This window comes from Anoplopoma fimbria, chromosome 21 (assembly GCF_027596085.1).
Source record: "Anoplopoma fimbria isolate UVic2021 breed Golden Eagle Sablefish chromosome 21, Afim_UVic_2022, whole genome shotgun sequence".
Taxonomy (NCBI): domain Eukaryota; kingdom Metazoa; phylum Chordata; class Actinopteri; order Perciformes; family Anoplopomatidae; genus Anoplopoma; species Anoplopoma fimbria.
In genome coordinates, this window is record NC_072469.1 from 2,843,998 (window position 1) to 2,857,936 (window position 13,939).

Consider the following 13,939-nt stretch of genomic DNA (forward strand, 5'->3'; position numbering starts at 1 on the left):
AATTATGGATATTTCTCTGCCATAGGTCACATTGAGGGACTTTAGTGTCAGAATATTATGAATACACCATTTATATGTTATATTCAGGACATCCTATAGGTCAGATACACCAAGCTGTGAATTCAATTTGTCTAAGTGGGTTGTGAAGGTGACCGACGATCCCTACAAAGGTAATAAATCGTACCGGTACCAATGTGATCCAACCCTGCACACAAGAGTGTTCATGCAGTGCATTTAAAGGTTGAGCTGGTCTGTGGCTGTTTCTTTTTCTGCTGTGTTTTCATGTATGTGGCCTAAGAAAAAAAAGGTTTGTGTTTGTCCGTCCGGCTCGCTTTAACAGAGCCTGATTTCCTGGCAGTGAGTCAAAGCTGCGTGTAGCTTGAATACACGGCGGGGAAGAAACGGGGCTGATTCACTCACGCAGCAGAATATCAAGAGGACATTTAAGAGCCAGCATGATGGAGGGAGAAAGAAAGTACTCTCTAATGGAGTGCTTCTCAACTCTTTGCAACATAAAGTCCACTTCCAATTGTTAAAAAGAAACACAAAAAAACCCCAACATGACAAAAGAAGGAGAAAACACTAAACTGGGCTGTAAGCTTTAATCATAAATACTACATCAACATTCTGCTGACCCTCAGCCATCACTGTTTGCCGTTATGAATACAAATATAATATTTCAGGGTCATTTGTCCTCACCATACACTTTGTGGCTTTTACTGACGCAGAGTTGTCACCCACATCACAACCGATCCATTTTAGAAAAGCATGATGTATTGAATAGGAATGGAGTGGATTATTCGAATTTTGTTTCGCATAAATTAATTGTAACAAATGTAGGAGATAAAGTTGTAATATTTGAATAAAACTCAGAATATTTCAAGAACAAAGTCATTCTAGAAACGGATGTTTGGAGAACAAATTTCTTATGTTGTGTTGAGATATGTAGGGTTGGATTTCTTCATGTTTTGGCATTTCCTGACAGGCCTTACTACCTCCTTAATAACATGGTAATAGTGGGGTAACTAGTTTGATAATACATACATAATAGTAATAATGAAGTAATGCCATTTAATAACAAAATAATAACCAGGTAATAGCTTGGTGTTAACAATGGGCATATCTAATTTAGCATTTTGCAGACCTGATTCATAAACAGAAGCTAAACAAGGGTTTCAATTCACAGAATTAAACATATCATTTTTAAAGCTTTACCTTGAAACAAAGGGGTCTGTTTAGAATATAAGGGAGCCAGAATTTTAATTCATTTTGACTTCAAATGACGTTATAACCCCATTAACCATATTTTTTCAACAGAATATTACCATTAATAAATACTTTTCTCTCCATCTAATTTTACGCAGATGTACCCATTTTTAATATCATCCTATTACGTAGTTATGACTTTGGTAATTGCATGGTATTACTTAATCATTAAATCTTCATGATCAAACTATTACCTCACTGTTACCATGATATTACCCCCTTTCCTTACAGTGCTACAGAAATGCTGTCACATGTTTTCAGTGCAGAAAAAAAAAAAAATCTTATCTCATCATCATGTGTTGTGGGATCTGTCATATATTGAAGTGGAAATGCTGCATATTTCTTCCTATCATTTTTCTAAAGTTTTCTAAAAGCAAGTAAAAGCTCCGGACCGGCACTCTGGTCTGCTTTCTTGGTAAACACTCCTGGGTTCTGTTCAAAGCGGTAGTCTCTCATATTATCTCTCCACACAGCCACCGCATTGAAACCTCCCAGAAGTAAAGTGGAGATACGAAAAGTTTTCCTTCAGAAATTCAGTTCTGTTTTCAGAACACGTAACTTCACATTGAAAAATGTCTCAATAGCAGATTCGGGGGAAATGCTCCTGATAGGATAGTCTAGTAAAAGCGTGTACAACTTTTTAATTGACCATCTTGAGCAAAGGCTTTGCATATCTCAGCATCAGCCCTGAGCTTGATGAGAGCTTGTTCACCGTAACAACAGTCCCAAATGTTTTCCAAATGAGTGAGCTTTCTTACATTGGACACAGCAAAAGGCTGTTAGATTGAATATTACTAATATTATTCCACCACTTTACCCTGGACAGATCCACAGCTTTGGCTGAAAGTCTGTCTCACTCCGGGGTGTTGAAAAAGCCAACTCCACTCAAATTTACAAATTTAAAGGGTCTTTATTTTCATGAAAGTTTCAAGAAAAATGTTATTTAAATATAAATTGGCAATATATTTGGACTGTTTCCACCATAACAGTAATGTGAATAGAGATTTTCACTGTGTAAATAGTCGTATAGGTATACACAGGTATACACAGATGATTCATAATCTTCATGGTGGTTTTATTCCCTTGGCCCCTTTTCCTGTCATGGCTCATAACTCTTGCTGCCGTGTTTGCACATTACAGTATTTCACCCAACAAGGTGTGGAACTTCTCTGTTGTTCCCAAGCAGAATATGTCTCTGATGTATTGGTAGTTCCAGAAGCAAGGTCTGCTTGTGCGAGCTGTCCTGATGGCGAGGCTCTGTTCAATGTCTGTCCTTTGACAAAGATTCCCTTACCCTTCACCGACTGTGTCTCTCTCCATGGTGCTGAGAAAATCAAACATGTTCTGCATACTGTAGCTTTCTCCATGGCGCTGAGAAAATCAATCTCCGGAGGGAAAAACAATCAGTGCCACAATATATAGAACCAAGGGGGTGAGATGCAATCAATAAGCCTGAAGATAGCTAGAAATATCAGATTTAAATATGTCAAAGGATGTATTCATCAACCTATGTCTGCCAGGGGTAGAATTGCAAACTCCACACAGTGCTGAAACAATCAAACCCATTATCTATATAATATAATGTTTCTCTCTTCGTGGTTCTGAAACAATCAAACTCGTTCACTTACTCCAGAGCTCACCAATAGGTGGATTTCGTTCTGTATAGGATGGTTTCTGAGTCCTCTATCACAAAGGTCTAGACATTATGATGTTCTAGACCTTCGCTTGAGGACATTTTCTCTAACTGGACTTCTTTTTAATTGAATTTTAATAAAATACCCCTGAATTAATGTATCTCTCTCCATTGTGCTTACACAATCGAACCCAGTCTCTCATTCCGTTTCTTAACTGATCACATGCAAGAGGTAAATTGAATGTATAGCTGTATCCACCTATATAACGGCTACTAATACGAACACTATTCTTACTGTTACTATAAATGTACCTCTGTAATGAAAGCGAACATACTACATCCTTGAAACAAGATTATACAGTAACATTGAAAGAAAGTCTTAATAGCTACCAATGAGTAAATGACCTAGAGGCATGAGAAGCGAAACAAAACGAATGAGCAATCATATTAAATTAGATAAAGCAAGATTACGTGTGTGTGCTAATGGTACATGAATAAAGCCCACATGTTTTTGAAGCACAATTTCTGGATTTTAGGAACCTATTTCGTCTCTATAACAATAAGTTTTGTTTTGACCTTTCAAGAACTTGTAAACTGTTCTTCTCTTTCCTCAAACTTCAGGCCAGTGGACAAACATTTTAGAGTTTTTTTTTGATTTGATCTTTAAGAAGCAGTTGAAGAATAATGTTGTTTTTTACTCTCCACACACTTGGAAAAGGTCAGCCATGCTGTTATGCTATATTACATCTCAGTTATGGACCCAAGCTGCTCGGCGGTTTCTTGTGAACTCAAACACACATGGAGATGCCGCCGCAGGGATCTTTTGGCTGATCTTAAGATTAATTTTGTTTTAACTTTATGACTCGAGACATTTAATAACTTCTGAATCAGTATTATTGTTTGAATCGCTTGTTAAAACACTTGAAACTTGTGTTATGTAATACAATATGGTGACAATTCCGTCTAATCCCCCAAACTTGGTTTGTGGAGTTTGGAAAACATTTTAAATTAAACTCACAACATATCATTATATGAATGTTTTTTTTGTGTGTCATTTGAATTTCAAGTTTAGTTTGTTCTTTATTAAAAAAAATAGGCGCTTGTCTTTCCTCCATGGGAATGTTAACTTTAACTTATTTGCAGTGCATCAACCAAAGAGCCTCGGCTAACTTTAAGCCACTTTAAGTTCCAGTTAGACTGCATGTTTAAATGCACAACTAAAAACTAACACTTATTAAACCCTTTAGCGCTAGAAGCCTTTTAAGTTACAAAATGGACTGTGTTGCCAGCCAGTTTTGCGTACAGTGAAACAGGAAATTATTTCCATTATTCCATCAACCATTACAGCAAGCAGAGTGCCATCATTTTGTCTCTTGGATTTCCATTGTTTTTCACGTCCTTTAGGCTTTCTGTAAAGCTCCCACCCAGCGGCTCGCCATTAGTGCGTGGCAGTGAGCCGCACAAAAAGCCTTGCAGGATGGGATTTTGTCTGTGTCATATCTGAGAGAAAAGTGCCTGTGTGAAAAAGAAAAAGGTGTCTGACTTTTCTATTTCGCTTTCAGGGGACCTTTGCGTGTCAGATTTGTAGATAGTGTTTGTTATCCACTCACTTACCTTGTACATTTACCATACATTTACCACGGAAACAGCCATCAATAGGCATTTCATCAGGAGGAGAAACAGCCTTGACTGTGAGTGCCTTTGATGTTCATTATACCTCAAGAATCATGCTTCTTACTGGCTCTTTTCTTCAGATATTAATTAGAAGGAGCCACTCTTAAGTGTACAGAAAGTGTAAGTGTGGGAGAGGCATCACACCCACTCAGCATCCCTCATAAGAGTTAGATGTTAGATGAATGATTGGCACCTCCAGCCCAGAGAGTTGCATTAATGACTAATGGCTGTTTACTTCTTTGTAGTTCTGATTATTCAATCAATTTATGAAGCATTGAAAACAAGGTCTCATACCTTCGGCTTGTGCTTTCAGAGTAAATGTGTTTTCTGGGGTGTTCAACTGTAAATGTGTGTTTTTTTCTGTTGAGTGTGCAGCAGTGGCTCAAGGTTGTATGCTGTGAATGTTGTAAGCTGTGGAATAAAATGGGGATTTATTTTTCTTAGTTTGGCACCGTGAAACTGCAAGTCCTTTTATCCTTCATACTCATTTTTTTTTTTTTTGCAATTCAATTTTAATTGTTCAGCCGAAATTCACAACTCAGAAAATTTCCCTCCATGGGCTTTACCCTTTGAGGGATATAATAGAGAAATGATGATAATAAAAGCAGTAAAAGCAGCCTTTGTAGTAACAGAAATATGACTAACAATAGTGGCAGTGGGTGTCAGGTATAACCACAATCCATGGAAACCTGCAAGGCGAGAAAGCACAAAGACTCCAGGGGAAGAACCCAACATGTTGGTTGTTTAACCTCAGGACACAACAAACAACGAGTGTGTGAGGGTGCATTGATCCTACGCTGCTGGTTCAGCCTCTATCTGTTCATATGCCTCTGTGTTGAAGGACTTCACTGTGACAAAAGTGCAACTGTGCTGCAAGGTCTGGAGGGGATTCGTGCTTTCATGCTTATGTACCTGCAAAATGCAATAAAATGTACAATGTAAATGTAAATACTTCCTCAAGGGCACTTCCATAGTAATTTAACCCAAATGGCTATATTTTCATTACTAAATATTACTAAGTAGTTTTGTTGCCTAGACCTAACTGAGTTGTTCCCTGTGATTGAAAAGGCCGTATGCAAGTAACCAGAGGAAATTGACACGTGTTGCTGGACTTTTGTAGAAAAAACACACAAAAAATGAGGGTTAACTTTTTTGTAAAATATCATACAAACAGTTGAATGAAGGATACGTTGAAGAACACACCACACAGAGCCTGTCTCCTATTGGCCTGATGTCTTTTCCAGATAAAACTTGCATTCTCTCTAGTGTCCATCAGGGGGCGACTCCTCTGATTCTATAGAAGTCTATGAGAAAATGACTCTACTTCTCTCTTGATTTATTCCCTCAGTAAACATTGTAAACATGAGTTTATGGTCTCAATCTCTAGTTTCAAGTCTTCTTCAATACAGCATGATGTTCATTTAGTAAATGATGCTCCATTTAGAGTCAAACAGACCATAAAGCAGGGGATGCTTTAGGGAGGGGCTTCGTTGTGATTGACAGGTCGCTGCTGCTACCAGAGACGTATACAGCGGCTTTACGTTACTCCTCCACATTCCAAATATGGTATCTTCCGTTCATTGGTTGCAGAAAAAAACAACATGGCGACTGCTAACTCAACAAACTCAAAGCTTCTAAACCGCAGTCCACAAACCAATGGGTGACATCAGGATGACTACGGCCACTTCTTATATACAATCTAAGGTCCTGGCAAGTGGAATCCTGCTTGGCTTAATAACTGAGCTAACATCATAGCAACAATTGCAACAACAAACTTAATCAAACATTTATTATATCATAATTCCAACACATGCTTCTCAGAGGAATCACAGCCAACTTCTGCCAGAAGCACATGGTCTCTCGTCTTCCCTCTGAAGCGTCTCGGAATGCCACGTCTGTTTCTGATGTTTGTGGCAGCTGATCAGAGCTGCATCAGCTGCCTGTCAACTTTAACAGCTGTAGAGACTTATGATGAGTAGAGAGGAGTTTGTGTCTGTACACATGTGAACTGCACTATAATAATGAAGACACACGGTTATCATCATCGGTGTCAGAGCAGAAGTGTTTTCTCTCTGTAGCCGGCACAGGAAAAACACGCTGCATTCTGTTTTCATGCTGCGTACTGTGTCCTTATTCCTGTTATTATTTGAGTCTGTATTTATTGATATTCTGCCTGTGAAATCATTATTTAGTAAGCCAGAATATGATGGTGTCTTTTGAGCACTGGAAATGATTTATTAGGCTAAAAGTTTTAGCTCTCTCTCTCTATTGAGCTTTGATTGTATCCAAAATAAAAGGAAACGGGGGAAATAACAGATCACGGAAAGGCAAATCTGTCTCATGATTGAAGAAAGTTGTTTTTGTGGCTTTTTTGTTGTTCAGACCTACAGTTAACTAGAAAACTATGCTTTTTACTGATCGTAGAATACTTTACCCTGAACTTCATCATTCAATCTTTTTAATGTTTTCACTGTCGGGTTGAACATTTCTTATTTAATAAATCAATTATCTGTTTTTAGTTCACCCTAGAGGTTGAAGCATTTTTAATATCTGTAATTCGTTTCACAAATCCATTCATTTTTCATTCGTCAAGCTAAACTTTGCCCCTCCTCCCAGCTTATCAGCAAGCTGATAGGACAAAAAAAAAATACAGGAGGGTGTGTGTTTGTGTGTGTGTGGGTGTGTGTTTGTATAATAGCAGCGAGACCGACGGAGAGGGAAGACCACAGTAGCTCACTAAGTGATGATCTGCCTGCACTCACATGGAGAGCTGGAATGCTCTGATCTCTCCGACTCTCATGTTCCCGCTCAGCGCTGACTCACTTTCTCTCACACCGTTCTGCTTCACTCCTTCCACCTAATCTTCTTTCCACCTTTTTTCTTAAGGAAAATTTGACTTCTTAGCTGCGTGGAGAGATGAGAGGAGTCCTGTGGGATTGCTTTTGGCTGAGAGTAACAACAGCAGCAGCAGATGTTTGAAGAAAATTGCCTCTTTCTTTTAAACCTGAGGGGTGAAAAATATTTTTTAATTTCACTTCAACAGCGCTTCGGTGGTCCTCCAGATAATGAAGACGACTGACGAGATTTTAACACTGACGATGAACAAATAACAACAGAAAAAGAAGACTTAACCCAAGAAGACGGGGATTTTTAAACATGAACACCACAGAATACAATGGATTGATCCAAGGCTACCTCAACAGGAGCCAGACCTCGGGCATCTTGCCTCTCAACAAAGACCTACCGTCCGATGGGAAGGACTCATCGGCGGGATGCTACGAGCAGCTGCTGATCTCCACCGAGGTCTTCCTCACCCTGGGCATCGTCAGCCTGGTGGAGAACATCCTGGTCGTTGCTGCCATCGTCAAAAACAAGAACCTCCACTCGCCCATGTACTTCTTCATCTGCAGCCTGGCCGTTGCCGACATGCTTGTCAGCGTCTCCAACGCCTCCGAGACCATCGTCATAGCACTCATCAACGGGGGCAACCTGACCATCCCTGTGGCGCTGATCAAAAACATGGACAACGTGTTTGACTCTATGATCTGCAGCTCCCTGTTGGCGTCCATCTGCAGCTTGCTGGCCATCGCCATCGACCGCTACATCACCATCTTCTACGCGCTGCGCTACCACAACATCGTCACCCTGCGGAGGGCGATGCTGGTCATCGGCAGCATCTGGACGTGCTGCACGGTGTCCGGCATCCTGTTCATCATCTACTCGGAGAGCACCACGGTGCTCATCTGCCTCATCACCATGTTCTTCTCCATGCTGGTGCTCATGGCGTCGCTCTACGTCCACATGTTCCTGCTGGCCCGTCTGCACATGAAGCGGATCGCGGCGCTGCCGGGCAACGCGCCCATCCATCAGCGGGCCAACATGAAGGGCGCCATCACCCTCACCATCCTCCTTGGGGTGTTCGTGGTGTGCTGGGCGCCCTTCTTCCTCCACCTCATCCTCATGATCACCTGCCCCAGGAACCCCTACTGCACCTGCTTCATGTCCCACTTCAACATGTACCTCATCCTCATCATGTGCAACTCCGTCATCGACCCCATCATCTACGCCTTTCGCAGCCAAGAGATGAGGAAAACCTTCAAAGAGATTTTCTGCTGCTCGCACGCTCTCCTGTGCGTGTGAGCCGCCCGTCAACTGTCAGCAGAGCTTCGACTCTGACGGCTACAATCAGCGATTTGAATGAAACTTGGCATACGAGGACTTTGAGATTTTGATCTGTAATCACTGTGGACTGGTGCGGCTGTGCATGTGCCCTGTGCTCCATGAGTGGGCTGGTAATTTTGATTGATAAGTAGGGCATTTGGGGTGCTGAAGAGGTATGTTTACAGACACTTTGTAAATAGAGTATCGCTCTGTGGAAAAAAGCTATTTTGTTTGGTAGTTAACGCCGCTCTAAAGTCCAATTTGAGGTAAACATCATCAGCATGTATATAACCGATACACATGCTCAAACTGTGGTTTCTTTTACAAATCTTTTCTCTTTCTCACTCTGAAATCTTTTCTGTCTACAAACACAATTCTTTCTTCTTCTTCAGCTTCAGAGAAAATCTAAATCTCCATGGTAATCGTGAAGATCTTAATGCACCTTGTAACCTGGATTATGTAAGTTAAATGTCACCGCTGTTGCAGCGTAGAACCTAAATGCCACAATGCGTGTACTCTGGATATCTAGCATAAAATAGATTAAAATAGTGTATGACAGACTACCTCCATGTGTGAGAGTGTAATCCACCTCATAACAGAATCTATGAGAGTATTTTGCATGCTGTAAGCAGAGATGGGTATATATCCCTGGCATGTACTCATTGTGTTTTGCATTACAATGAATGTCAAGAACAAATTGTGACATTTACTTTTCATGAGATCGAATGTTGACAGACATCACACCTCTGTGATTTCCCTCATGTGTCATGTGCCAATCCTGAAGGAGAAGATTATAGAAGCACAGGGAACATCCTGCCCAACTAAAGTGGGATTTTACCTTTTTATTTACAAAGATGGCATGTTTCTAAGTTTGATGTAAAACTTTCTAAACCACAAGGGGGGGAAATCAGGTTATTTCAAACAGAGTACTTTGTAGAAAAGATGTGTTAAATGTATTAAATGTGATTTTATCAACACTGAGATCAAACTAGATGCTTCTGGAAACAAGAGCACGAAGAAAAAATACCACAATTCCTCTTTGCTGATCTGCTGTTCTGCCTGTCTCATGTAGTAACCACAGGCTGCTTTATGATGCTTATGCATAACATGGTTATGTAAATGCAGGGCAGTAAAGTTGTTACACCAATCACTGGGTTACATATTTATAGTGATGAGGGTAAATGATTGTACACCTTCAGCGTAGAATGTACTGAAAAACAAATGACAGACAAAAAAAGGTGATTTATTTATGACTTTAAAATGAGGAAATGAGGAAAATGTGTATTTCTCAGGCACAAAAGATGGCACTTAGTAAGCATTTCTGGTTTAGATCTTTAGTTTATTTGAACCCACGGAAAAATGGGAAAAACAATCCAGGGTGACCCAGAACCGTTCATCCTAAGTGTGTATTCCCAGTTTGTGGCTCCATGATGACGACTTCCCACCGTACCTCATCAGGAATGCCGTTTTTGTGGACACTCACCTTTGCTTTCCTCTTTAAAGCAGAGCAGCCAAAAATAGATTTATATCCCAGGGACGAACAGAAAGCTGCTTCAGTGTTTGCAAATCATGATTTTTTTTTTAATAACTCTTCGGAGACCTGATTACATCACGCTGACTCATCACATCTGTTGATTTCTTATCAAAGCTCCTGTGAATTTGTGCTTTGGGTAGATATTTGTGTAAATATGCACACGTGGGTTGGTATGTATGACCATACAGAGATCTATTTTTCATCATATGTATGTAAAAAGACTTTTACTGAATGTATTTTTATGTAGGTGTTTGTGTAACGTATTGCTTTTGCCTTAAAGATGTTGCACTGTGATGTAAAGAGCAACCTTATCCTCTGTGACTGTGTCTTAATATGTTGGTAAGTGCTATTTTCAACATTGCCTTATTTATTTCTGCCTTTTAATACTAAAAAAGTGGATTTCGAAGCTCATTAAGTGCACAAGAAACCTGATGTAAATGGGTGGTCCATTTTCCGTTAAGAGCTTTCCCTGGAATTTGATGAATGTGTTCCGATACGAAGCCGTTTGTTTTGACCGATGCGTACGCTGTGAATCACTGCTGCAAAGTAACTTCAATAAATCATGCTGCCACCTCACCTACAGCTCTGTTTGTCAGCGTTCCTCTGCTATGCAGACTTTAACCTCTACACAACCACTACTTTGTTGACTTTATACTTTAACAGGAAAAAAAATAACAGACCTAGTCCTCAAATTCACGTGTACAGATCAAACATCACACTGCAAAACAACTGGACTTATAAAATCAAACATTTATTTGTATCTTTATGTTTTTATGTAACTGTAAACATCTTATTAATACAAGCACAACTGCAAAAATATGTGAGAAACTGAATTTTGAGTGCTGGAAGATATTGACAGGGTTTTCGATCATGCTGAATAATTTAAGCTTAAGTAAACAAAATATTTCAAAACTGGAATAAAAATCTTTAGAAAACATTTGCTGCATTCAATAATACTTGGGAAGCATTTGTGTGAGTTATTTATTACAAATTTAATAACATCTTAATAGACTTGTATTTGATATCAGATTCAGAGACATCAGACTAAACACTGGAACCTGCAGCGTTTTTTTTTAAAGTACTCAAAAGAAAGGAACATCCTTTATCATCAAATCTATATACAAGGTATGAAAAAGGAATGTACATGAGTAAAAAATGGATTGAAGAAAGACTTTTATGTTGAGATGTTGTCCATATATTTTATTTCTGCAAACATTTAAGCAGGGAAAAAACATTCATTGTATTCATTCCACCAGTGAGGAATATGCTTGTAAAAGGTGGATGGTGAATGTTGCATTAAGCAGAATGGAATATGAAAACAACGATTCAGCGTTTCATCTCAGATTGGCAGCCTCAGTTTGGTCCCAGTCCTGCAAAATATCCTCTCCTTCCTTTCCTTTTGATTGTTGTTTACCAAAGCACAATGACACAAAATGTTACCAGCACAGTGGATTTGCTGGTAACCTCATGCTTTTTCAGCAAAATTCACAAAGATCTCACTTCAGAGTTCAGCAGCCTCTCTCTCTCTTTCCCTCCCTGGTTTCACTGAGATGTCCTTCTCAGCGAGTCCTGTCAAAATGTCTCGTTGCCCATTTCAGTCCCGTCTGAATGGTTTTTCTCAACAACGCTGGGTGCACGGTAGAGTGAAACTGTGCATCTCAGTTCAGTGTTTTTTGGAGAGGCAGAACACTTTGGGATGTAGCGACTTCTCCTCTTTCCCCCCTCTCATATGAGGTGGAGAAGGGGGAGAAAGCTCGGACACATATCTGTGGCCCAGGTTTCTTTCTCCTTGATTGCTGAACGCTTCAATGCTGAACCCACGTTGCTTAGTTACTAACTCGGACTTGTAGGGCGTACTGTTGGTCACCGGAGAGGTGCCGCACAGGGAAACTTAGCTCCTCCCATCTCATTATGTTCCTTCACCTTCACCTATAAGCTTTGGCCCAGATTGGAATACATCACAGCCATGACGACCTTTCACCCCATTGTTTAGAAATAATGAAGCCTGCCTGAAATAGAAATGGTAGTTACCCCGATGTAACTCTAGTTCTATGAGTACATACATAGCTTTCTTACTGTATGCCCAGCTGGTCCCTGGTTTCAGTTTCTAAGCTTGGGTCTACCGCTGTTTTTTGAAGGCATTCACCTCATCACTTGATTGGCGAATTGTCATCGGCAACTTGCAAGTAATTTATTAACGTCATGGGCTAGGAAACTAGGCAGACTGTTTTCAGAAGCAAAATACTTCTCTGTAGCTTTCGACTCGACTCCAGACCTGACCCAAGCCAATCAACTGTCTTTAAATGTCAGGTTTATCAACAGAGAAGGACATTTGGTGAAAATTGCATGTCAATAGCACCTTTAGAAATATATTTACTGAGAAAAAAAATGGTGTTCAATACTTATTTTACCCGCTGTATGTAGAATTTGTGAGGCTCTATTGTGTTCAAGGCTGCACTTTCTATTATTGACCATCAGGCAGTTCACAGACTTCTCCTCGACATCTGCAGCTACACAAAGACGGTATTAATCGTTCCTCCAAGGTCTTCAATTCAAGCGTCAAGAGTAAAAGCTTTATCTTACAGTCAATTATACTAACGCTATAATGCTGAGGGTGAATTAGCCAGAAATGAAGGCAAAACACATATAAGAGTGAAGAATTTCAGATTAAAGACTTTTACAAATACTAAACACTCCAAAGAAAGGGACTAATACCAACAAAATACACCTTTTTATACCTCACAAAAGGGTATACACTGAAAGACACAGGATGACAAATAGACTATTATTACACTGACATCACTTAGTAACTATGGCTGTTGCGCAATAATAGAAATTCTGCCATGTTCCTGTACCAAAAACATCCAAATATTGTCTTGTTAATCTATGATGAAAATGAAAGAAACGGCAGAAACATGCTATAGAGAGCCTCAGTGAAACCATAATAAATTATTCAACTGTAGTTTTACTTCTTTGCTAACAAAGTAATCTTTGCTAAAATGTTTGTTTTTTTTGTTTTGTTTTTTTTGTTTGTCTTCGCCCTATGTAAAGCGTCTTTGGGTATCTAGAAAAGCGCTATATAAAATTAAAGTATTATTATCATTATTCTTATTAAAAATGTTACAACTTTTAAGTAAAAGAGCTGTGGTGGAGCCAATTTATCGTCGAAATCCATTTTCCTTTTTTCCCGAGAAAGACGGAAATAAGAATGCAGAATGGGAGACTAAATGAAGTACCAGCAGCTAAAGGAACAGAGAGAGCTGGAGCTTCATAAGAGGTGAACTTTAGTGTTTTGCACTGATAAATTGATGGATTATAGAAAAGATGCATATCTAAAATAATCTTGATGTAAATGATGGGCAGAAACTGGATCAGGAGGCAATGAGGTTTTAAGTCGATAGAATGGACTCTGCATCTCACGAAGTGTCCAAATTATATTTATTTGTGTACTTTACTAATTAATGAACACAGTTGCAGGTATACTGCTCTTGTCAATTTATCCGTAAAGTTTCTTTTCCAGTGACTAATCTCTGCATCCTTTTCTTTGGGCTTCCAAAATCCAACAAAATCCTCTTTTCCCAGTGTGTGATTGGGATGTAATGCTTCGTCTCATTCTGCAGGTAATCATCTTAAAGCCCGGCTGCTGGTTTCGGCTGAATCTTTATAAGCTG

General features: G+C 39.6%; 1 protein-coding gene across 1 annotated transcript; it reads left to right on the forward strand.

Annotated features, from left to right (window-relative positions):
• The first annotated feature begins 7,729 nt into the window (after positions 1-7,729).
• Positions 7,730-8,713, forward strand: mc4r (melanocortin 4 receptor). The gene has a single exon (XM_054622894.1). The coding sequence runs from the start codon at positions 7,730-7,732 to the stop codon at positions 8,711-8,713; it is 984 nt and encodes a 327-aa protein (XP_054478869.1).
• Positions 8,714-13,939: the final 5,226 nt, after the last annotated feature.